Genomic DNA, 25,000 nt, shown 5'->3' on the forward strand with positions numbered 1-25,000 from the left:
ATTCCCGAAAAACTTTTGGAGAAATTCTAAAATTTAGTTCGCAACGTTTGATCTAGAAATGCTGAAAAAATATGCTTATTTATGATAATAAAAAAAAAAAGAAAGGCCTTACAAAAATACCAAAGTCTCATACAAAAGTGTGACCTAGGGGAGGGGGAGAGATACTTTAAAATTTTTGAGTGGCCTAACTAATGAACAATCCCTTATTATAATAATTAATCAAAAATAAGAATGATAATCTTTGCTCTAGAATGATTACCTATCTCGCATTTCAAATTAAATACGTCCCATCCTAATTTTGCCTACATCACTGCTGAAGCTTTCGTGATGATTATCATCAGCGAAAGTGTCATCAATGGACTGAAATACAGTCACAACAACAACAACCGTGTGTGTGGGTGGTCGGGCGTAGTGAACTCATCGACTAGATAGGCATCGTTCGAAGGAAGAACTTGTGACCATGTCCCGTATCATCTACGTCACCGGATTTGGTCCGTTCGCCGGCCACGAAGAACGCAACGCCAGCTGGGAAGCGGTGAAGCTCCTCCCCGACACGTACCATCACAAAAACATTGAATATCGAGTGAAAAAGTTGGAAATACCTGTCACATATGAAGCGGTCGATGCGGTGGTGCCCAAAATCTGGAACGAGAATCCGGCGGTTTGTTCCGCGGTGGTCGGTTTTGATCCAGTGAATTTGATGAACGTATTTATTTTACAGCTGGTCATCCACGTCGGCGTCCACGGCCGAATCGAAACGATCAATCTGGAAAAATGCTCCTACTCGTCCGGGTACTGCCGGCCGGATTTCGCCAACAAGTGTCTACCCTGCGATAAGATATCGCTAAAAAGTGCCACGGCCGAGGGCAAGTGCGAGTATCTGGAAACGAGCCTGGACGTGGAGGCTATCGCCCGGGAACTCGATGCGGTCAAGTGTCAATGCTCCCGGGAAGTCGGAAGCTACCTGTGTGGCTATATCTACCTCAAATCGCTGGACGTCGACCGGGACCGGACGTTGTTCATCCACGTGCCGGGCATCGGGAAACCGTACAGCTCGGAGCAGACCAAGGATGCCATCTACCAAGTGATGGACCGGTGCATCCGCCAGTTGGACTCGAAGGGAATGCTCTAGGAACAGTGGATGTGGCAAGGGCTTCGTTCGGATGGAATTGAGCTGGCAGCTTATTTTTTAATCAATTTTAACTGATTTTATAGTTTGTGGTAGATTCAATTGCGATACGATAATATATGTGTCTTTTACCCGGCTTTCCTAGTTTCTCTGGTAGCGTGGGCTTTCACGGATCTTTGGATGATGGCGGCCAGGGTTTGGATCATCTCGTCGTCAGTTTCCATCTGAAGACAGTTTATCTGGAATTATTCGAAAAAATTGATTAATCCACTTAAAGATGATAATTAATGATACTTCATTAGAAACAATGTAGTCCTACATCAAAAATTGGCCCTGTCGAGAAAAATCTTGTTGAAGGAGCCAGGGTGTTCTCTGGAAGCTTCGGGAGATTCCCGAGGAACTAGTTTACCATTTATTGGGTATAGGATAAGGCATTTTCTAGGATTTTTAAATTCAGAAATCCCTGTGAAAGATTTCTAGACATCCTTCTAGACATTCCTTCCATTAATTTCTTATGTTTAAGCTTAAGCTAAGAGAGCTTTCATAGAAATCATCCCGAAATAACATCGAATTCCTAAAAACGAATGCATACTTACCAGATGTGTTTCAACTCCAGCCTTGTTCAGGAGCCTTTGTTTCAGGAGCATCAGTCCCGACGGAGTCTGCTTATCCGTCAAACAGTACGCTCGATCCAGCACGTCCAAGTTCACCACTTCGTCGTTTTCCATCCTCACTAGCAGCCCTGCGATGTTCAAAGCTCGAATAGGCAAATTCAGCTCGATCTCGCTGATCGGCAGTTTGTCCTTCAAACTCTGCAAACAACTGACAACTCGCTGCAGCTGCCGCCGACTCTTCACCAGGTAATCCGGAGCCGGTCGATCCAGTTGGAAGGCTCGGACCCGCGGAAGCTTCGAGATGATTTTGAACGCTTCTGGGCGTTCAATCTCGGCGCACGCCAGCAGCAAATCCCGCCGGGATTCGATCTTGGCCCGATCCTTCATGAAGTTCTGCGTCATCTGGCGATCACCGAAGATGGTGGACATCAAATCCACCGAAGGGTGGCACATCATCCACAGCGAGAGGCACGTGTCCACCAGAGTGTCCGGAATGTAGCGGTACTCACCGTTTTCCACCTTGCGGAAGATTACCTCTTTTAGTTCGTTTGCGTCCAGCTCGAGGTCTTCCAGGGCGATGGATAGCGTTGAACAGCTCCACAGGAAAGTGGCGAGATCCTAGGGTGGAGAGATAGAAAGTAAGCTATAGATAGAAAGCTTAAAAAAGAAATCAATATCTTACTTTCGCTCGGAAGTTTTGCGGCAGCAAGCCATTTTCCTCCGGTTGGGTCAGTATTTCGGCCTCTAAGTGTTTTCTGCATTCTTCCAGGAAAAGATTTGTCAACTGGTCGTCCTTTATCAGATTATCCGCTACATATGCAAACAGATGCGTCAGACCTCTGAAATCCAACGCTTCCGATTGACTCTGCAGAACATTCCTCAGCTTATCCACTATCCGATCGGAGTGTATCCGGTTCATGCGAGCACATTTAACCAGTGTTATGAACAGAGCCATATCCGTGTCTTCAAATTTGGCAATTTCCTCCGCCAAGCGATTCCGGAACTGCTCATCCTTGATTCTCACACTGGTCTTATACAACGCATTTGCCAATATGACAAAATCCATTTGCTCCATCTCATCGTTCAAAAACTCTCCCAGATATTCACCCACAAACTGTTCCATCAGTCGGCTCCCAGCAGCGTTCTTCTTCCACAGCCCCAAAAAAAACAAAACCGTCATGAAATCCTTTCGGTTCACGTTCCGCCCCAGCATTTCCACCAACCGTGGCATCGCTTTCCGGTAGGTCTTCAGCTTCGTGATCTTGTTCGGCAACAGGTACATAAATCCGTGCATCATTCCCACCAACTCGCGGAATTCCGCTCGGTCCACTCGCGTCTCACACTCCTCATCGAGCGCATTTACCACGTCGGTGTACATCCGGACGTCGGCCTTCCCGCGGAAATCGCTCGTCATACTGATCAGCTTGCCCATGTCATGGCTGGAAATGGCCGACAACTGCTCGAGGAACTGATCGGGCCGGTAAACGGGATAGAACGATGAGTACTTGAAATTGAACCGAGTCGGATCCGTAAAGTCCCGCTTCGTCAGAGCAATGTGTCGGGAGAAACGATGGATCAGCGTGCCGCTTTCGCCGTCCGATGTTTCGAAGTGGAATTCCGCCGGTCGGAAGGTGGAGTACAGTGCCGATTGGCGCCATTCCAGCCGAATCACCGATCTGAACAATTTCAACATTTTGGAGCACTATATGAGGATAGATCACAACTTTACTAGTAAGGAACGCGATTGCACAACATGCTGGATCTGAACGGACAGACAGCAGACGAAACAGCAAGCGAGTGAAACGTGCGCCTGATGGAAAAGTGTTGAAGGATGCACGTGAGAAGTGCATTTTTGTTTACAAACTTCAGCTTGATGCAATTTTATTACAGTCACTATATACACAGTCTGGCGGACTGTCACTTTCGACCGGAGCCAATCGAGCATGACGTCACGGTGTAGCATTTATCGGTGTGGACACTATGACGTCATGCTCGATTGGCTCCGGTCGAAAGTGACAGTCCGCCAGACTGTGTATACACTGCGAACCCGGCATTACCCTTTAAGGAGTAAAAAGTACTCTCTTTTTGCAGATATATGGAGCTGTCAAAATAAAGGGTACTTCAAAATTTTGAACGAAGGGTAATATTTGCCCATTTTCAAGTTCCAAATATTTACTCTTTATAGGGTGAAAATTCTGTTATGATCGTGAATCAAGTTTGCTCTCGGCACTTGTATTTTTTGTGAGATCGTGAGTTTTAACAAACATAAAACTAGAAATAACTGGTAAGTAGGTATAATAATGACTTTAATTTTGCTTTCATTGTCTGTGATTATAAAATCATCCAAAATATTGTTGTTTGATTGCAGGACCAAGTGCAGGACATCCGAAAAAATGGGACTTCGTCGATATTGTCGGGTTGTCGTCGAAAGATGTCTCCAACTCATTCAGCAGCGATAGGAACTTCATATTTGTAACAAAACAACAATTTTTGATTAAATAAATTTGTTCTTATGTTAAATTGTTTTCTATGTTTACCATTTTCATTTTTCATGCAAATTAAAAATAAAGAAAATCAAAAAGAGTTAAATTTACCCATTTTTTCCAACCGGGGTTTCTGTGGATAATGGGTAAAATTTACTCGTTGCACTGACGTACGAGCACTTTACTCTTTTAAGAGTAAAGGCCGTTTACTCTTTTTAAGAGTTCACCTAGTTACTCTCAAAGTGGGTACTTTTTCACCCTTTAAAGAGTACTTTGGTCTCACAGTGTATAGTGACTGTAAATTTTATGTCACAATTACCGCAGGGGTGGGATAAAAAAAATGGATCGACATTACGAAAGGTCTGAAAAATCATTGGAGTATTGCGGGTGAGATTATTATTTACCGCGGCTTATCCCGCCTGCATAGTGGTTTCGCAGCGCGGTGTCACGAACACTAATGCAAATCTACTGGTTGAAAATATGCCCATTTGATTTTGCTGGGAACAGCTGATCTTTGTTTACTATTTTCAACCAGTAACTCAAGTGGTGTTCGTGTAATGCAGCGTGTACGTACACGCAACATCACTAAAAGTAGAAACCACTATGCTTGAAAAAGAGAGGTGAATAAACGTCTGCAAGCAACCGGATGATGATTGAAAACGTAAACATCAGAGTGCGGACTTCTGTCGTTTGACTAGCCTCATAAAATAGACTATGGAATACAGCACGAATTAATACTGGTCTGCTTAGGGAACGTCCATAAATTACGTCACGCAAAAATTGCCCATTTTCAACCCCCCCTTCCCCCTATGTCACACTTTTTGTATGAGAACTCTGAAAGTTTTGTATGGGTCGTCACACTTATGTCGTTTTCGTTTTTGCGGTGGTGCTACCCCGAATAGATTTTTACAATTCGTGGTACACGCAGAAAAATGGCGCTTGTTTAAAACAATAAAACGCATGGTTGATTTTCAAACTGAGAATTTACTTATTCCAAAGTTATATTTAATTGTTTTCATTTAGAGTTTATCGATAAAAACAACCGATTACCATCATTTCATTTAATGTCAAAAAAATCATTTGTTTCAACAAAATAAAAACCATAAACATGGTCCGGAACTTGGTCCGAAAGCACTCACACACCTATAAAATGCTTACCCCAACATCGCCACAACGAAGAAGGTGCAGCAAATCCAGCACGCCAACTTCCAAGTGCAGCTTTGGTCGTGATGGATAACGCGCAGGCACTCACGACAGCATCCACAAAAAGTTGATCGGCTTCGCCTTTTTTGTCTTTTTTTAGTCGTTCTCCTCCCCATCCACTCACCGACGGTCTAAAAATAGATTTCCGAGCTGCCGCAGGAGCTGCCGTCACCAAAACAATCACATTCCGGCTTTGTTAGTCACAAAAGTGCAGTCGTTTAAAACAATCTGTTATTTTATGTTGAAACTACCAAATCCAAGGGGTTGGTCATTCAGCACACTTCATTTGTGCCGTGATTTTTGAGCGTGTGCCAATATGTGCTTAAACTGTGCCGGTTGTTTTTCAGTGTGTGCCGGAGGTGTGCCGAAGTGTGCCGGAGGTGTGCCGAATTTCCCCAGTAGAATATTTTCTTTAAATGTTTTTGCGCTAATTATAATCCTGTCTATTTTTGGCGAATGTTATTAGTCTAGTCGGTGTTTACCGACAAAATTCCACCCAAAACACTTGTCTAGAATCTGTATGAAGGGATTTTTGCAATCGTAAGTATGTTGACAGTTTGATTCCATACCGAAAAGTTGGATTTCTATGTTGTGCCCATGTGTGCCGGATTGTGCCGGCATGTGTGCCGAGATGTGCCGGCATGTGTGCCGGGCACAATGTGCCGAGTGACCAACCCCTTGACCAAATCTCTGTTTGTTCTAACAAACTGTCAAAAATTTCGTCAAATGAAAACATTTGTATTATAAAACAGTTGCAACAGTTCAGTTTAAACTAGAAATCAGTTTGTCGCTATAGTAAACTGAAAAATCGGTTGATTTGAACTAGAATTTAATTATGTTTACAATTTATTTTTCTGCGTGTATCGTGCATATTATAAGCTTTGAATTCACTGAATGATAATCATAGAAGTAATCATTGCTCAATGATCAGATGAGGCAAACTTTAAAAACGAGATCATTCAATATTTTTATATATCATAGCACAAATGATTATGACACACCTAATGATAAGTATTCAATTTTAAATAATTCGATTTTCCTACATTTTTCGATTTCTGTGTGCTTATAGGGAGAAAGCTTGTGAGTAAGAGTTCAAAAAGTTTCGTTAGAAGGATACAGAGAAGTTGTAGAATCCTAAATCCTGAGCGCATGCGAAATATCGTGAATATTGACACGGAAAAGCATTGCTATGTATCGCACTGCAGCATATTTCCCCCGATTATGCCACACCTGTGCATTGGCTACTGTCTGGCAACTAACTTTTTGCACTATAATGATACTGCCATGAAAATTAGCGTAGGAGAGAGCACGCATTCCTCATTGACACACATTGAGACGAGCATTGAGACCTAGGACAGGTCGTTTCTGCATAGCGATTTTCAGCTTTCACAAAACTGATTTCAAACCACCCGCGAGCACATATTGCCGATGTGGTCAAACGAGAAAACGCATCGCAAGAATAAACGAAGCCGTCCAGCAGCAGCAGCAGTAGCACAGACAAACAGACATACTACTCAAATCACAATCATCGCACGATTTAACGGTCATTTTGAAAATAACGTGTGGTTCGGACTGTGCTCGCATGTGTCATGGTGGCGCTGCTGTGCCTACATCACCTCTCAATTTTGGAGAGAAATGAACGCGACGCCGATCAATGTTTACATAAAATGACTCAATCATGAACCTTCATTCATATTTTATGAATGGATGACGCCACGGGGGAGTGGTCACCTGCTAAATTTTTACATCGAGCCGAGGGAAACAACACCTGCAAATGAATGCTTCGGATTGAGCATTATAGAGGGTGCTAGTGAGATGCCAAACGATGTTTCTGAAGCAATTTTCTTCTAAGTAATATGTCTGTTTGTCTGTGGCAGTAGTTCGATTCCCAACCGTGAACAAAAAAACTTCCAGGAGGCACAGAAATAAACACAACAGATAACATCACAAACTTTGACAGTAGAAGGATCTGCAGGGGTGTATCATTTTTTAAGTCGGTAAGGCAGAACTGTGAAATATTTCAGTTTTTGTTTTTATTATTCAGTGTATCATAAAATCAATGATAAAGTGATTATAACGTGTATAATTTGATGAAATTTTTGTTCGAGAAAATAGTCGTTTTTGAATGGTAACGATACTTAACAACCCATTCGGTCTATCATTCAAACTCCGGATATGATTCCTGTTATCATTAATATCATTCACATAATCATCAGTTAATGATCCATTTTATGATTCCACGAATAATCAGAAAGATTGACTGTATCACAGCCGTATGATATCGTTTTATTCGGGACACCGGTGCAGCACTTTTGCACCGAAAACGTTCGTTTTTGATTTTCGTGCTGCACCGGTGCAGCACTTTTTCTGCACCGCTCAAGATAGTGCAGCACTCAGAAAATCGGGAGTGTAGCTGGTGTACACCGCGTCCACCAATCAGCGTTTGCAAAATTGTAAATATTTTGGTTTTTATTCACGCACACCAATGCAACTGCGCCAAAAATATTCGTTTTTGTAGTGGAAAGTGTAGCACGAAGCGGTGTAGCACTGCCGCAAAAACGAAAACGACATTAGCTGAACCCCCCTCCCCCCTAAAAGCGTGACGTAATTTATGGACGCTCCCTTACTCTCACACGAAATTTGACATTTCAAGCATAATTTTTCAAATCGACGTATCTAACTTTTTCCCTGATCTGAGTAAATTCATGGTCAATGTTGACGACCATTTCACTAAAATAGTTTTTTATAAAAAGACTTTTCATAAGTTTTTTCGTGCTTAACATCACCAGGCCCGCATAGAGAAATACAATTTGTAATACGCTCCAAACAGTATGTCTCCTCTTTCTTTTAATATTACTGTACCACAATCAGGTACTATTCTGTTGAAAACTATGAAACTTGAGGCACTCAACTATTAGAAACGTTGTAAGTAACGCATACCAATTTGTAACAGTAAGTTATACAGGGCAGGAATTGTCAAATGTTATAGCGATGAAAACTTGTGAGACATGGTGTTAATATGGAATAGCCATTTCTCAAATGGTTTGTGATTATATTTGCGCAACACACTTAGGGCCAATTTCTTCACCTCGGCTTAACCGGTAAGCCAGGCTTACCCATACAGTTAAACCTGGCTTAACGCTTAAGCCAGGGTGAAGAAATCGCCCCTTATACATGTGCATATCACAATATGCCACTTAAATTCAACAGTCTGCCAAATTGTTGCACATATCGCACGCTGTATGCGTGCGGTATTTGTGAAGACAAAACATTTCAGTTTGCAGTTTTATAGAAAAAAAAACGAAACCTTTCGTGACAGAGAAAAACCCAACTAAAAAGTTGCTGTAGCAAACGAGTTGGAGTGTTTGGAGCGGTGTGGATTAGAAGATGTAAGTTTTGCATGATTATTTTCTTTTTGGTGGTATGACTCATCGTATATTAATTGTATTGCAGAACTCATGAACTTTCTTCAACAACAAGAGACTCATTCCGCCTGACTGTTTGCGGCTGCGAGGGATTCCGCAAAAGAAAGGCTAGAAGGACACCTCTTGATATATGCTGAAAATGGTATGGAATCCGTTCCCATCCGGAGGAAGGCCCCGGAATCGGCGTAGGTGCTCTCGGATCCAAAAGTGCATGCCTCCAAAGTCGGGTAATTCCAGTTGTATAATGCGTGATAAAAGTAATGCTCCTTAGAGATTATATTGAATAAAAAAAATATCCGTTAAATGCATAACAGACTTATTATTTTAGTGATTTGAATATATCAGAACCATATACCATAAGTTTAATATGCCATTAATAGCCATAAATCAAAAATACCACATACATTGTTCGTTTTCCTTCCAGGTTTACTGTTTTACTATTTTCAAATCATTTGCCATGCAGTGAATTGTCTGAAAAAAAAAATGGATAATAAATTGACCATATCCTTTACTGTTCTGCGAAAAATTTGTTCGAGAAAACGAGCGATTTTTTATGGTAACCTATCTTAACCGCCTATTCTACAACTGTGATTTGGCGGATTACCATTTGTGAAACAGGCAAATCTGTACGTGGTATGGTTAGCTTACTGTTATCTCGGACAGTTCGAAAAATGGTTAAATAACAATTGTAAATGTTCATCTACAGTATGAGAAACGTTGAATTTACAGTTCGTGATTATGCGGGGGGATATAGCACGCACTAGGTGGAAAACAAAACCTACTCATTCCATATCATTTTCACAATGAATTTTGACAAAAATACACATACACCGGGTTGGTTAGAGATACGTCATGCCAGATACGTCGCTTTTGTATGGTGCCAGTTTGGTGTATCTATTACTTTTGATTTGGGCTAGATACGTCGTTTGGTTTTCTCATACACTCAGCCAAAAAAAAACTAGAAAATGTCGTAAGAATACCTTATGTTTTTTTGCTATAAGGTATCCCTATAAATTTTCAATGTTAACCTTATGAATTCAATAGTGTAAGATCAGAATGAATATCATAAGATTGTCTTAAGAGAATCGTTATCCTTGCAAAAAATGCATAAGAAAACCTTATGATTATCTGTGCTATTGGTATATGGAAGTCATAGTTGTTTCAGTATGAGTTTTATAAACTTTTTTTGGGTTTAAAATTCATAACTCTAACATATGAATCTCTATTAAAATGAATATGAAATTCATAATTGAATCAAAACGGTTTACATATCCCGCATAATCACCAACTGTAAATGCAACGTTTCTCATACTGTAGATGACTATTAGTAATTGTCATTTACCCATTCACCAAACTGTCCGAGATAACAGTAAGATAACCATTCCATGTACAGATTTGCCAGTTTGACAAATGGTAATCCGTCAAATTACAGTATGTGTAATAGGCGGTTAAGATAGGTTACCATAAAAAATCGCTCATTTTCTCGAACAATTTTTTCGCAAAACAGTAAAGGATACGGTCAATTTATTATCCACTTTTTCAAAAAATGCACTACATAGCAAATGGTTAAAGAGCAGTTAAACAATAAAACAGGAATAAGAATGATCAATGTATGTGGTATTATTGATTTATTGTTGTCTATGGTATTTTAAATGTGTGGCATATGGTTATATTGTATTGAAACCGTTAAAATAAAAAGCTAATTATTTCCGGTGATTTTTTTTTATTCAATCATTCATATTTATCCTCGATCTCATCCTCAAGACCCCGTCCAAAACGCATCACTTTTTTCCGAATGTCCTCAACGTATAAATCCGAGTTCATGAAACCACCTCCTCGAGCACTTCGGGTGATTCCGATCGGATGGGCAATGATGATGTCCAAGGTGATGTCTGCTGGAGCGGGAACTAGGTACTCGACTTTATGCGGAACCCCGCACAGTACGCGAACTCTGTGAAATAATTCATTCAATGAGTTATACATACCAACAAAAACGAAATAAAATAATCACGCAAAACCTACCTCTGTATAATGTAGACCGCTCCGCAGGCGCTTCAAGCCGTTAACCGCAGCGAATTCCAAATTATTTTTCACTCAGTTGGCAAGCGACCGCGCGAAAGATTTTGTTTTTTTTTTTTTTCTATAAAATCTGCAAACTGCAAAGTCCGGGCGTTACAAATACCAATGTATGCAACTATTTGACAAACTGTCGAATTTAAGTGACATACAGTGATATACACAGGTGTAAGTGTGTTGCGCAAATATAATCACAAACCGTTTGAGAAAAGGTCATTCTATATTGCCACCATGCCTCCCGAGTTTTCATCCTTATATTATTTGACCATTTCTGCACAATATGATATGTTGTAACAGCTTGGAATGGGCTACATAAACCGTTCTTTGTGATCGAATGCTTCGAGTTTCATGATTTCAACAGAAAAGCAACTGTTCGTGGTACAGTAATAGTAACAGATAAAGGAGACATACTGTGTGGACTGTAATACAAATTGTATTTCACTATGCGGGATAGGCGTTCTATCGTTGCATGAATGAAAAATAAGAAGAAGATATCCATGATACGGGGTGATTTCTAAAAAGCTTCAGTAAAATCGAAAACTATCTATTTTGAATTGATTTTATTCACAGAAATAAGTATAAAATTCTTGATTCGATGCCGGGTCCAGTGCAATCTGTTGGTTCGATGAAGGTTTCGGGTTCTGGGTATCTGGGCGCCGCCATCGTTGTCTAGCTTGATGCTGCAGACGCCAACATGATTCTGTAGACATTAAAGGATTGTAATAAAAATTGGTAGAAAGAATTTGCTTCCAAATGACTTACCGTTCTGACTCTCCAATTAGGAATTGGCCCCAAGCTGGGCTGTTCAGATTGTGCGGAATAATCTTCGCTCGAAGTTGTTTTGGTCGATGGTTTACAGATCGCGATTGCCGAGAAATATCACTGGACTCTGCCGATTCCTTCACAACATACTCCGCCATGTCCACTTCTAATTTGATAAGGTCTTCCTTATGACTTTTTCACATCAGCCAAAGCGATGAGAAATATAAGATAAAATTAAAAAATTTTCAGACACAGTTACGCTCATGTATTTCATAAGATATTTCCATGAATATTATTCTCGACCATTCAATCTTCATAAGTTTCGTAATGAAATCGATAATCTTCTTATTTTTGATGAATCATAAGGTTCAGTTTATGATCTTTCTAAGATATTTTGGTTGAGTGTATATCAAAACGGTGTATCTATCAGTAAAGTTGTAAACATCAAAATAGTTAGACACGTCGTTTCGAAAAATATGCTTAGTTAAACAAATAAAGCAATAAATCATCAAACAGTGATGTGGATTCTTCAATTTGCTTTATGAATCATGCATGCAGCAGTTAACCCGGATTTGTTTACATTCTCGAGTTACGTCGGATTGAAAAGTTATGCTTGATTTGAGCGGTGTCATCATTACTGATGGTTCTAAAAAGCCGAAAAGGCCTTTCGCTTGCTAACTACACGGAAAAATATTAAAACTCAAAGAATAAGTTTTAAAAACTCAAATTTGGCTAAACTGCTTTTAGTTTTAACTCAAAGTTGGGTTGTTTTCTCCCTCGCCCCACCGCAATGTTGTCAAAAACAAAGAGAGAAGCACCGACGCATCCGCTGCTCTTCCGTGGAAGAAGCCAAATTTGGGTTTTCTTGAGTTAACCCAAATTTGCGTCATTTGAGGCCTCCGTTGGGTGAAAATAACTTACCAGTGGGTTAATTTTTTTGCCGCTCTCAAACGAGAACTACTCACTCACCACTTTCGCTGTTTGACGCAAATTTGAGTTATTCCACGGAAGACCGGGATTGCGTCAAAACAACTTAAATTTGGGTTGATTTGTAGTTCCGTGTACAGTCACTATATACACAGTCTGGCGGACTGTCACTTTCGACCGGAGCCAATCGAGCATGACGTCATAGTGTCCACACCGATAAATGCTACACCGTGACGTCATGCTCGATTGGCTCCGGTCGAAAGTGACAGTCCGCCAGACTGTGTATATAGTGACTGTATTGCTAACTCTCTCTTCGTCACACCCCTGTGAAGAGACAACAAGAACTGTCAAAGCTGTTGTGTGATTCGTGATTCGTGCGCGAACTTCAAACATTCACCGCCTGATTTTGCACATTAGAATAATCAATTTTTCCTTCAAAATAATGTAGTTTAATCGTGTGTTTCGTTCAAATCTATTATCTTGTTTTATTAGTTAGTGTTCTGTTTCGAAAAATAGAAATAAATATTGTGTTGTGCGCCGTCAAAGTGAAGAAAAATGGCATCCAAGCGATACGGAAACTTCCAGCTGAAACAACCGTCGTCGTCGGCATACAAGAAAGCCCGACTGGACATCGACATCATTTCCAGCCAGCAGTACATCCAACAGCAGCAGGAACAACAACGGACGGTGAAAACGACAACCACGGCGGCGATAGCCAAATCGTCTTCCTCCAAGTCGGAATCGCTGTGGGGCGAAGAGGATGACGAGTTCATCATATTGGCTTCCCAGGCCGTGGAAGAGGTGGAAATGTTCCAGCAAACGCAGCTGCAGCAAAGTCAAGCCCCAGGTGGGGATATTACGTTCGGGACGTTCCTTCGGGAAGAGCTTGCCTCCAGCACACAAGCCGTTTTGAATGAGGTGGGAGGGCCGAGTTCTAGTGAGCTGATGCCTCCGCCGTCAGCGGCACTTCCAGGTTGGTTCTCGGGTGGGTTTTTAGTGCTTAATCGTAAAATTTTACTGATTTATTCCAGGGCCATCGAGAGGCAATTCGGTTCCCATTAGCGTGATCGATTTGCTAACGGATGGAGACGACGACGTGTTCAGCGAACAGTTTGACGAGAACTACGATAACATAGAGAAACACATCGATGAGTTCTTCAACAATGAATTCGATGATGATTTTAATCTGAATGAGTTCCAACGAGATGGAGGTCCTAAAACATCACAGGAACGTTCCCCTTCGAAGCCGGTCAAGGTCAACGGGGACATTAGGTCGGGATCGATGATGTTCAAGCCGAAGCAACCGGTGTCCACAATGGTGAGCAAGGGGCCTACTCAACATCAACCAACACAAGCCGGAAGGGAGGCACTTGCCAATGCCGCCAAGAAGAAGGATCACGAAAAGGACATGCAAGTCAGATACCTCACCGGACAGTTGGAAAGGGCGAGCAAGGAAAGGGAACAGTTGAAGAAGGATTACAACGCAGTCACGGACAGGCTACAGATCCGTGATGGAGAAGTTTCCATATTGCGGTACGAAATGGAGAACATCAAAAACCAAAACGAACAACTGAGGATGGAGAAGATGAAGGAAAAAGAAACCATCAAGAAGGAATGGGTGGAGAAAATGAAAGACTTGGAAAAGGTGATTGTTGCACAAAAGTCGGAACTGGATTTCAAGAACATGGAGATGATGAATCTGAAAACGAAGCGAATGAGTAGTTCGTTTAGACTAGACAAAGAAGCACCCAAAGAGAAACCAGTAACTACGAAAGATTTCCAAATTCACAAACGCCGAGTACGGCTCTTTCAGCAACCTTTCTCAGAAAATCCCCAAATCGATTCCAAGATGTTCGATTTGTCAACGGAAAGCATTTCCAAGTTCAACGCCACCAACCGGTTGGCAAACTTCTCCAAGGAGGATGCCGTTCTCTCGGAGCACCTGGGCCGTCTTCAGTCGTACCTGGCGCAGATGATCTACCTCAAGTGTGCCCTCCCGGAGGAATCCATCCCTTCGATAGCCCTGGTTGCCTGTCAAGGTTCCGAAGATATCGGGAAGTATTGCAACCGACTGGCTTTGGTGCGCGTTAAGGATTCCCACCTGAGCGCCAAGGTGGCGTACGATTTCCTGTGCAAGAACAGCAAACGAAACCGTCTGGAAGCGGCGGTGAACATCTATCAGAAGCAGCCAATATTTCTACACGAGAAAGCGATCGTGCAGCGGAGGTTTTTGGCTGCTCTGGGATTGCTCTGCCGGTATATTCCGGCGTTAGCTGTGAGGTTAGTGCGGCGGTGGAAAGGGTCGGGGAACTGCGTCCAGGTGATCAGCAGGGCGCTCGGAAAAATCAGTTACGCGGTAAGTTTATTGATGGTCTAGTGGGAAAGACGGTGTATAAGATAAGAACCCTTTTTTTCAGAGCGATCTGTATGGCCATTTGGGACTTATTGCCGCTGCCGGAACGGTTCTAAGCGGACTCAGCTGCCATGTGATACAGTACAAGCAAGAGTAAGTTGCGAACGAACTCAACGCGAAGGTGCGTGCGGAAAATTGACATGTACCCCTTTTTCCATCCTAACAGTGGTCGGGAGTTGATGGAGCTCTTCAAGTCGATTGTGTTCTGCAGACCGGATAGTCCGTTAATCCTAAGTCACCTATCCGAGGCGCTTTTTCGAATAACGAGCTCCACCGGTACGATAGATCTTGTGAACCGTCTCTGTAGGCAGAGCAAAGCATCGGACTTTGCTGCGAACGATGCCTACAAGATGATTCAGTTTACTAAAGGTTAGTATCCTTAACTCATTGAACTTTTCCGTTATTTTTCCGATGCAAACTGGGTACTTCCTTTTCAAATTCGGGGGAGCCCCCGAAAAAAAATTTCTCATAATTCTGACATGAATTTCAGGCGTAGTTCTTTGAATTGATGGTTCATGCTCTGGAGGAATCCTTGAGGAAAGTTCTTGAAGAGAACTGCACTTAAAACGAGCCGTTGAGTGTTCTCCACATACACACCAACTTTTACTGGCGTACAACAGCACAGATTTCACTACCAAGATGTTGGTAGCTTTCAACATTCTCCACTGCTTGCCCAGCTACCGTAAAGCTGGAAGTGTTGACCGTGTTTACAACTAACGATTCAGTCGATAGTCGATCGATCTTAGTGTTCTCCCAACACGACCTGATATTGCCAAGGTGCAACATTTTTTGCGGATGTAATTAGCATTCAGTTGCATCATCTCCGCAACTGCGTAATTATTGAAATGAAGTCGCATGAGATTGCTTCCCGTTACCAATCGCAACACAATTGAAAGCGTAAAATGCTTTGTGACGGCACATAATTTCGAGTTTCCGTCTACGTGGACTGTCCTGCGGTGACGGTTAGGGTGCATAACCTTCCCCGTAGATGAGCCACTCCACCATTCGGGACTACATGATGAAGTTTGGAGAGGTGATAACCATCCGGAATGAGACCTGGAATGGAAACATTACTTCCCCGGAGCGAGATTTTTTAGCAGAATCGGTGTTGATATTTATCACAAACAAAAATCTCTGGCGTGTGTTCTTCCGTGTGCAGCTTATGCTGATGGGGTAATTCCCATGAGCATGTTGTAATTGTAAAGTGTTATCTGTAGAACTGTTTTCGTAGCATGTGAAATCCTTAAAAAAAATTAATTTGGAGTACCTATTAACACAGACAAACAGACAAACTACTCAAATCGAAATCATCGCACGATTTAACCGTCATTTTGAAAATAACGTGTGGTTCGAACTGTGCTCGCATGTGTCATGGTGGCGCTGCTGTGCCAACATCACCTCTCATTTTTGAAGAGAAATGAACGCGACGCCGTTCATTGTTTACATATAATGACTCAATCATAAACCTTCATTCGTTTTATGAATGGATGATACCACGGAGGAGTCGTCACCTGCAAAATTGTTACATCGAGCCGAGGGAAACAACACCTGCAAAAGAATGCTTCGGATTGAGCCTTATAGAGGGTGCTAGTGAGATGCCAAACGATCTTTTTGAAACAAATTTCTTTTAAGTAATAAGCCATATGAATGAAACTGAGTAAATACTCTTTACTCGGATCTCTGTGAAGATTCACAGAGATTTGTTCCACGGCTTCACATAGATTAAGTAATGAGTATTTACCACAGACAAACAGACATACTACTCAAATCTAAATCACCGCACGATTTAACGGTTATTTTGAAAATAACGTGTGGTTCGGACTGTGCTCGCATGTGTCATGATGGCGCTGCTGTGCCTACATCACCTCTCAATTTTGGAGAGAAATGAACGCGACGCCGATCAATGTTTACATAAAATGACTCAATCATGAACCTTCAGTCATGTTTTATGTAAAGACACTATATGCAAAGACACGAAATGTTTCAATTGGAATTCCAAATTTGCTGTCAATGTCATTCCAATCGAGCAGGAGACCTGTCAAACGCGCTTTAAAAGCATTGCTCGAAAGCATCATCGTCATGACGCGACAATCATCATCAATAGCAACAATCATCAGATTTCGTGTCTTTAGCATACAGTGTCTTTAGTTTTATGAATGGATGACGCCACGGGGGAGTCGTCACCTGCTAAATTGTTACATCGAGCCGAGGGAAACAACACCTGCAAATGAATGCTTTAGATTGAGCATTATAGAGGGTGCTAGTGAGATGCCAAACGATGTTTTTGAAGCAATTTTCTTCTAAGTAATATGTCTGTTTGTCTGTGTATTTACTCAGCTTTATTCATATGGCTTAACATGTCTGTTTGTCTGTGCTATTAATGCATCTTAGATCCATCAGCACATAAAATTCTGGCAAGAGGTTAATTTCCTAAGAAATTATCTTGTGGTATTTGTTAAGAAAATTCTAGTTGGATTACCTAAAGTTTATAGAACTTATTTCATCTTTGTTGTCAATGAGACTTCAACTTGCGTTTGTTATAAAATCTTCTTCACAGATTCCTGCACGTTACAAATCTACGCCGCCCTGTTGGAGACTTCAGTTCCCCAGAATCGAACGCTCACCCCTATCGAAATACGCCGTCTGGTGGCGAACACCCGCAACACGATCTACTTCCTGCGAAATTCGCTGGCCCGTCCGGTGCGATGGATTCACCAGTTCGTACGCCGACCGGAAGGATCGGTCCTATCGCTGTGCCAATGCCACATCCGGATCACCAACGCGTTCGTCGTAATGTTCCACCAGGTTCTGCGGTGTTGGATGCAGTGCCCCCTGAATGTCGACTACGATACCATGCTGCAGATCACCCAGAACGGCGTGCTGCTGCTGTTCGACCTGTTCGAAACCGTGTACCGAGGGGAGGTCCTGCAGGTGGGGCGACACGTCATCCAGTGCCGCCTGCAAGCCACCTACAACTGGTTGTTGCAACATCAGAGCGATTTCCGGTTCCAGCCTACGCACAGTAATGATTGAATGCTTTAACACACTCTGAACAAAATCAATTTCGACGAAACTTAACGATACTTTGTCCCTATTTTCCACAGGAAGCGCTCTTCAACTGCTAGACTTACGGCTAGTGATGGAAGAGCCGTTGAAGTCGAGTGAAGACCCGAGGCGGATGGAAGTGGACGAGGCGGACTCCGACAGTGCCGAGTTGGAACGACGTGATATGTACGATGAACTGTATGAGGACTTTTTCAGTAGTAAATTGTTACAACAGTGACAGGGAAGCGAGTGTTGTTGGTATGTATAAAAAATATCTTGCTAGAACGCGCCGAAATCCCGTGGTCAGACCGGAATAACGTAGCTGTTCTTTGTAGTGCAGCTTCCACCTTTCAGTTCAAGACTCCCACATTCTTGGACAATCGTGAGCAAAAAATAACAACTTATTTACTGCCGTTCTACGCTCAATTGTCCCATGTTATATGGGAATCCCATATAACATGGAACAATTATGCGTAGAACGGCAGTTTACCCTTTAACGGTTTACAATGCGTACTCCCTAAAACAAAAAGATGATTATTTCCATTTTTGAACAATCACTTTTTATTGAAACAATCATTAGCAGTAATATAATTTACATTTTTTTCCTTATCAATATTGAAACAACTAAAGCTTCTATTATAATATGTGGTCGTGTTCAATTTTCGTCACATTTTGCCACTTTTTTGCTTACATCTTCTGGTTAATCAATGGTTGAATCATTCTCAAAACTAATTCACCTCTATCATCTATTAAAATATACCTATTTTGCGTGCATACTCCTGCTTCCAGATTCCGAATCTATATAGTGTTATGATAGTGAAAACCATGCTCTGTTCGTTGCCAAATTGTGTTTATATACGCGTTTCACATGCACGGTCTTTGAATAGGACGATGAATTCGGTGCAGTAGCATTATTAAATTGGCTTGTAGAGCAACGTGGTCACGTACTTCTTCCGGTAACGATGGGTTGCGCTGAGAACCATCACTCCGTCTTTGATGGACAGGGCGTACAGATGGTTTAACATCACGTGATTTGGCTCCGGTAGCAATGTTGGTTCACACTGGAAGAGGAGAAAAAATGCCATATTTCAGTAGTCTTTTCTGATGGGTATCAGGTATCATTACGGACGTTTCAGCCAAAACTGAAAACGCTTAACGGGAATGATATCCTGATATCCTTTCTCCCAACAATGGTCTTACCGAAAGGGGCGTGTCCTTGTTCAGGATAACCTGCAGCAGATGCGGAGGCAAAACCGGCGGTCCCGACTCCTTGCCCCACGGTCTGGTGGGCGGGATATCCTGCCCGTACTCCTTTGCTTCGTCCTTACCGGTGTCCTCGCTGTCTTTGGCAAGTGCTTGGAAAACCTCGAAATCCGACTGGCGAACCGACACCAGGTTGTTCTTGGTTCCAACTTCGTTTTCGACATTTTTCTGGCAAGAAATATAACGGAACATTCGAGATTGAGTCAGAACAACCACCAGATTTAGTCATCCATCTTACCAGCCTCGGATCGTGCTTCCATTCCCCGTCGACGCAGAACTTGTATTGATGGTCTCCCTCCGGCAGATCGATGATCGTGACAAAATCCCCATGGCTCTTGACCATCGGCAGTGCTTTCCACTCGCTGAACGTTCCACTGATGTAGACCTGTTTGCCACCTCCCTCCCACTTGAACACCGTCGGAAGTGCCGTTTTCTGTTCTTCCTTGTCGTCCTCCTCTGGCTCTATACCCTGTCCGCCACTCCCGCCTACGCCCATCGATGCATCGTCCGAAATGGTATTTGCGCGTTTTCTATAATCCCGAACAAACTCCGGTTCTGGAACCGACTTGGAGTAGTACGGCTCGGCGTCCTCGTCGCTCCGTTGATATACCAGCCGATGATTTGGGTCCGGTTTTTTGTCGAAGACGAACGCTTGTCCGTCCTTGAGCGGAGACCCCGGAATCGGATCGTGCGAACCCGATTTGTGCCGCTCCCGTGGCAAGTTGCTGCCTGCATTTCCCATTTGCCTTACCTGATGGGGACCGTTGCGCGACGGAGAAACAACACAAAACTATCGAGGACCTGCACTTTTCCGCAGAATATCACCGAAATAAAAAGTTCCGTCGCCAATGTTTTTCTTCTACGTGATTTTTTGTATTTTTCTTTATTATGATTTGACACAAAATACAAGAACGCAGCCAAATGTGTTTCTGCTCGCTCAAAGTGCAAAAAGGCCTTTATTTTTTTCGAAATAGGGTGGTACCGCTCCGCTTTGCGTTGTCTCTTCGGACGGCCAAGACCAAGGCTATACAATGATACATATTGCCCATTTTACTGGCATTTTACCAGGTTAGCTGGTATGTCTGAAACATACTGGAAAAACTTGTAATTTAGAAGGCACGAAATGTTGCTAATTGGCAAATTGAGAGATGAAATTTGTGAAAAAAATCGCGTTCTGGTGGGTCTAGCGAATACGGAGTCGTGGGTTCGAATCCCACCAGAACGCGATTTTTTTCACAAATTTCATCTCTCAATTTGCCAATTAGCAACATTTCGTGCCTTCTGAATTACAAGTTTTTCCACCAAGGCTATAGCCTTAAAGGTCTTATAAGACCGCCCACTGTCCATCTCGCCTACAAGTTGAGTTTTAACGAATGCTACTTCATTGCCCATGATAGCATAGTCGACGTAACCACCATTGACAACATCCGCATTCACAAGTTATTCTCCGTGCAGTTGAAATCCGGAATTTTCGACTAGCGAAGTTGGATTTTTCTCCAAATCCGTGCGTCGGACCAAACTTCGGAAGTGGTGCGCTGTATAGCGGACCAGGTTTCAACTAAATTGAGAATAATATCTATCACATGTGCATAATAAATTGTAACCAGTTTTATTCAAAAGAGCACAAGATCTAATCACTAGCTAGATGTCAACGTGAGAAAATATCTAAAATTTTCCATTATTCATTTTTAAAATAACCATGAACCATACTCGTACTGTGTACCATACTGTTCACAACTATTTTCTACAGTATCTCAACAGTATACCGTGTGCGCACCTAACTTTGCGCAGGTCCAAACTTGCGCATTCTTGTAAAATAACGAAACAAATAACTAAATGTCAACATATTCACCAGTTTAATCATTGCACTAGCATAGTGGTTTCGCAGTGCGATGTCACAAACACTAATGCAAATCTACTGGTTGAAAATATGCCCATTTGATTTTGCTGGGAACAGCTGATCTTTGTTTACTATTTTCAACCAGTAGCTCAGGTGGTGTTCGTGTAATGCAGCGTGTACGTACACGCAACACCACTAAAAGCAGAAACCACTATTGTGTAAACATAACCATTATTTGACAAATATTTAATTGCCATAAAATCTTTGTTTATGTTAAATAATAAACAAAAAATACACAAAGATGTCAAAATTTGCCTCGCCTTAACATGGTTGCCAAGAAGTAACTCTACTAAAAATCAACATTTTCCTCGATAAAACTGTGCAACGATGATTAATTTTGCAGTTAATTAACAAAAAAGGTGATATTCTAGTAATATCAATCACAGTTCGAAATAAATTTTTTAATTTAATTAGTAAATAGTGGTGCGCAATGTTTAGAACCATTACTTGCACTGTGTTCCTAATGTTTGCGCACTTTCAGTAAATGCTTGTTGATCGTCAATACATGACTTATGAATCATATAAATATTATGTAACACAAGAACTGATTATTTCAGGCCTGCTTCTCCGCCATGTAGCAGATTTTGTATAGGAATTAGTAGAGAAAATTGTATGAACCGTAGCACTACGGCAGGCACTCTCCATCTGTCTACAATGATACGTGATTTGTGAACAGTCCTTCATTTGGATTTTCCGGCGGTCAATGTTAGGGCCGATTCAAATATAACGTCCACCATTTTTTAGACTTTTAGAACCTCCTCTTCCTCTGGGCCACCCCGCCCGTCACGCTTCATAGTATACCTAATACATGGCATATCACATTTTCTCAGACAACCTCAGCCCCCTCCCCCCAAAGATGGACGTCACATTTAAATGACCCCTTATTGTTCCTATCCGTAACGGTCACTTCATTTATCAGGAAGCTTTTACCTTTGATCTTTAGCCACAGGAAACAACCCCTCATGAAGTTTGGATTGTTCACACAGTAGGTGCCTAGTACGAACCGCAGACGAAATCAAGAACTCCGGAGGCCTCCGTTCCCCCTCCTTCGTAGGACAAAGTATTTCAACAAAGATCAATAAAGGGCACACTGATCTGAATAACTTTAGTTTAATGGGCAAACATGAAATAATAGCATTTTTGATTACTTTTTTGAGCAATTCATAGCATGCGCAAAGTTAGGCACACTATGCGCAAAGTTAGGAACAATCGAAGATTTTGTGCGCAAAGTTAGGAACAAGACAATGAAATATTTTTTCTAGTTTAAGTATTTTTTGGTTAATATTATGATTTTTTTGTATTGCAGACTCAAAGAAGGATCATTAGTCTATCGTATGAGCATGTTGTTCATGAAATATTTTGTTTGTTTGTATTTTTTATAACGACTAGAAATTTGATTTTTCTTAACTGCGCAAAGTTTGGTGCATACACGGTAGTATAGCACCCAAAGTAACAATAAACTAACAGTGACATAAACGGTTTTGATAGTATGATAGATGGTTCTCAAGCAAATTACAATATGGGGAATAGGCGGTTAAGTTATGTTACAATAAGAAAACGCCAATTTTCTCGAACAAAATTTTTCGATTACAGTTTGTCAGAAGGTCAACATACTATCCATTCTTTGCTCAATTTATTGTGTAGCAAATAGTTCAAGAACAGTTGGCCTATAAAATCTGAGTAAAATAGGAAATGCATGTGTAATTATTGCTTTATAGTGAAATATGGTTCCACAGTCTAGCATATAGCGCTCATACTGTTGTAATAACAATATGTTATTTAGTTCTTTTACGTTTGTACTATTGGGGGGAATGGAAAAATATTCACTACTGGACTGTTGCAGAAATATCAAAAGCGCGGAAACGTAAATAAAACTGCTAGATTGCATCACAAATCGAAAACCAAGTGCACTAAAGACACGGTTTGTTGGTTCGTTGCAATCACATTTTATTTAACATTTCCACACTTATGATCACTGTCTGCGCAGCCCAGTAGTGAAATCAAAAGTGTAAAGAAGAGAAAAAACTAAAACTCGGCTTTTTACCTTTAATTTTCATAGTAAATAGAAATTTTGTACATTATCTTCATAAAAGCATCAAAGCAATTTGGTATGACATTATTTGTGTGAGACAGAAAGTTCCCAAAACAGGAACCTTTGAACAATTGACCATTCACGTTAGCATACGTGCCAAGGGAGCATCCATTAAGTACGTCACGCTAAAACTAAGAATGTTCAACCTCCCCCCCCCTTCGTACGGGTTTTTGCTATACCTAATACATTGCTTGTCACACTTTCACAACACCCCCCCCCCCTCCCCCCTCTAAGCGTGACGTACTTAATGGATGCCCCCCAACCGCCAAGATCAAATCAATCACGGTTACATCGTTCGGATTCAGCATATTGTTCTCGTACGCTGAACAAGATCCGGAACACATCCGTAGCAACGATAAACTACAGCAGCCGCTTGGTGATCTGATCGCACGCAAGACTCGACGATTCCGACATCAAACCGTTGGCCTTGAGCTGCAGCTTACAGCCCACTATCTGCACTCTGCATCTCTCTGCACTAGCGTCGAGGTGTTACCGGTGCCGAAAAGTCCAAACAACTCACTTCACCTTTACCGGAGTTTCTGCTGCACACCCGGTTCCAACGATATGGTCGGCATAGCAAATCACTAAAAATAAAACCCAATTCCTATTTTTCAATCGTTAAATTAAGCTTTACTAGAACCTTACCTGAACATCCGGCTCCATCGTTGTGATCCAGGTTGGCATCACCATAATAATATGGATAGAGGAATACCCAAAGTCCAAATTTTATTGATTTGTTTTACGCTTCTAAAGTTTTTCGAAAATTTCACTGCTCACAACCGTTGTAAACAAAGCCAGCATTCGACAAACCCAGAAGATTTGCAATTGAATATCGATCACATATACACTCATGTGTGTAACAGTTTGCCAAATTGTTGGGTGTCAGTTAAATATGGTGAAATGCATATGTCTAGGTGTGTTGCACAAAAATAAAAACGAACCATTTGCAGAGAGTGCTTTCATATTGCCACCATTTCGCACGAGTTTTGCCTCACATATCATTCAACAAAGTGAAGATACTACGGTTTATTGTTACAATTTGGTATGTATGACTCGAATTGTTCTCAATAATACATTCTGTGAACCTTTATATTGTTCAGCATTAATGCAACAGTTTGAGATAAAATAACACTAACAGATATACGACAGTTAATGTTTGGAATGTATGACATAGTGTACATTTCTATGCGGGATTTCAAAACTGTGTTGGAAACTACACTGCCGTGAATCGCATATCAGTCCCATCTTTGCTGGATTTCCTATGCAAATGGGACAAGTATGCGATTCACGGCAGTACAGTGGCGCTTAGTCAACTATACGAATATGGACAGTTTATCCACAGACAAAGCACAGACAAACAGACGTAACACTTCGAACATTTTTCGATTCAAATCATAGTCACGGAAACATATTCGCCCAATGCTAAAATGACTAAGTTTGGCCGACCATCAACTAGGTGGCGGTAGTGAGCAAACGTCAAACTCGAACAAAAACGATGTGAGCGCTACAGGTGGGTAGTTGGCCAACTATCAAATTTTGAAAAAGATCGTTAAATCGAAGTACGATGGGAATTATCAGAGTGTTACGTCTGTTTGTCTGTGGACAAAGTTTATCTATTACTTCCGCTGCCCGAATCTGCCCGTCGTGATTCTGTTTGTCCTATAGGAC

The 25,000-nt window shown here is 41.7% G+C and overlaps 4 protein-coding genes across 4 annotated transcripts; 2 read left to right on the forward strand and 2 right to left on the reverse strand.

The window, feature by feature from the left end:
• The first annotated feature begins 366 nt into the window (after nt 1-366).
• On the forward strand, nt 367-1,265 carry LOC109621858 (pyroglutamyl-peptidase 1). Its single transcript, XM_020076049.3, has 2 exons — nt 367-661; nt 722-1,265. The coding sequence occupies exons 1-2, from the start codon at nt 461-463 to the stop codon at nt 1,130-1,132; spliced, it is 612 nt and encodes a 203-aa protein (XP_019931608.2). The 5' UTR covers nt 367-460; the 3' UTR covers nt 1,133-1,265.
• LOC109621857 (uncharacterized) lies at nt 1,183-3,580 on the reverse strand. Its single transcript, XM_020076047.3, has 3 exons — nt 2,426-3,580; nt 1,726-2,361; nt 1,183-1,368 (listed from the first exon to the last, which is right to left on the reverse strand). Exons 1-3 carry the CDS (start codon nt 3,434-3,436, stop codon nt 1,258-1,260), a joined length of 1,758 nt encoding a protein of 585 aa, XP_019931606.2. The 5' UTR covers nt 3,437-3,580; the 3' UTR covers nt 1,183-1,257.
• Nucleotides 3,581-12,961: 9,381 nt separating this feature from the next.
• On the forward strand, nt 12,962-18,327 carry LOC109621809 (ATR-interacting protein mus304). Its single transcript, XM_020075958.3, has 6 exons — nt 12,962-13,592; nt 13,651-14,975; nt 15,037-15,125; nt 15,199-15,401; nt 17,590-18,054; nt 18,137-18,327. The coding sequence occupies exons 1-6, from the start codon at nt 13,175-13,177 to the stop codon at nt 18,313-18,315; spliced, it is 2,679 nt and encodes an 892-aa protein (XP_019931517.2). The 5' UTR covers nt 12,962-13,174; the 3' UTR covers nt 18,316-18,327.
• Nucleotides 18,328-18,611: 284 nt separating this feature from the next.
• Nucleotides 18,612-20,231, reverse strand: LOC109421303 (5'-AMP-activated protein kinase subunit beta-1). The gene is made up of 3 exons (XM_019695803.4): nt 19,579-20,231; nt 19,278-19,508; nt 18,612-19,138 (listed from the first exon to the last, which is right to left on the reverse strand). The coding sequence occupies exons 1-3, from the start codon at nt 20,080-20,082 to the stop codon at nt 18,992-18,994; spliced, it is 882 nt and encodes a 293-aa protein (XP_019551348.1). The 5' UTR covers nt 20,083-20,231; the 3' UTR covers nt 18,612-18,991.
• Nucleotides 20,232-25,000: the final 4,769 nt, after the last annotated feature.

The sequence above is a fragment of the Aedes albopictus genome, chromosome 2 (assembly GCF_035046485.1).
Source record: "Aedes albopictus strain Foshan chromosome 2, AalbF5, whole genome shotgun sequence".
NCBI lineage: Eukaryota > Metazoa > Arthropoda > Insecta > Diptera > Culicidae > Aedes > Aedes albopictus.

Coding starts and splice junctions, on each gene's coding strand:
- LOC109621858 (XM_020076049.3), top strand. CDS start 461: ATGTCCCGTATCATCTACGTCACCGGATTTGGTCCGTTCGCCGGCCAC. Junction 662..721: donor TCTGGAACGAGAATCCGGCG/GTTTGTTCCGCG, acceptor TTTATTTTACAG/CTGGTCATCCACGTCGGCGT.
- LOC109621857 (XM_020076047.3), bottom strand. CDS start 3,436: ATGTTGAAATTGTTCAGATCGGTGATTCGGCTGGAATGGCGCCAATCG. Junction 2,362..2,425: donor CGCAAAACTTCCGAGCGAAA/GTAAGATATTGA, acceptor TCTCCACCCTAG/GATCTCGCCACTTTCCTGTG. Junction 1,369..1,725: donor CTGGAGTTGAAACACATCTG/GTAAGTATGCAT, acceptor GAATAATTCCAG/ATAAACTGTCTTCAGATGGA.
- LOC109621809 (XM_020075958.3), top strand. CDS start 13,175: ATGGCATCCAAGCGATACGGAAACTTCCAGCTGAAACAACCGTCGTCG. Junction 15,126..15,198: donor GTGATACAGTACAAGCAAGA/GTAAGTTGCGAA, acceptor CCATCCTAACAG/TGGTCGGGAGTTGATGGAGC. Junction 15,402..17,589: donor GATGATTCAGTTTACTAAAG/GTTAGTATCCTT, acceptor TCTTCTTCACAG/ATTCCTGCACGTTACAAATC.
- LOC109421303 (XM_019695803.4), bottom strand. CDS start 20,082: ATGGGAAATGCAGGCAGCAACTTGCCACGGGAGCGGCACAAATCGGGT. Junction 19,509..19,578: donor GGAAGCACGATCCGAGGCTG/GTAAGATGGATG, acceptor ATTTCTTGCCAG/AAAAATGTCGAAAACGAAGT. Junction 19,139..19,277: donor ACAAGGACACGCCCCTTTCG/GTAAGACCATTG, acceptor CTCCTCTTCCAG/TGTGAACCAACATTGCTACC.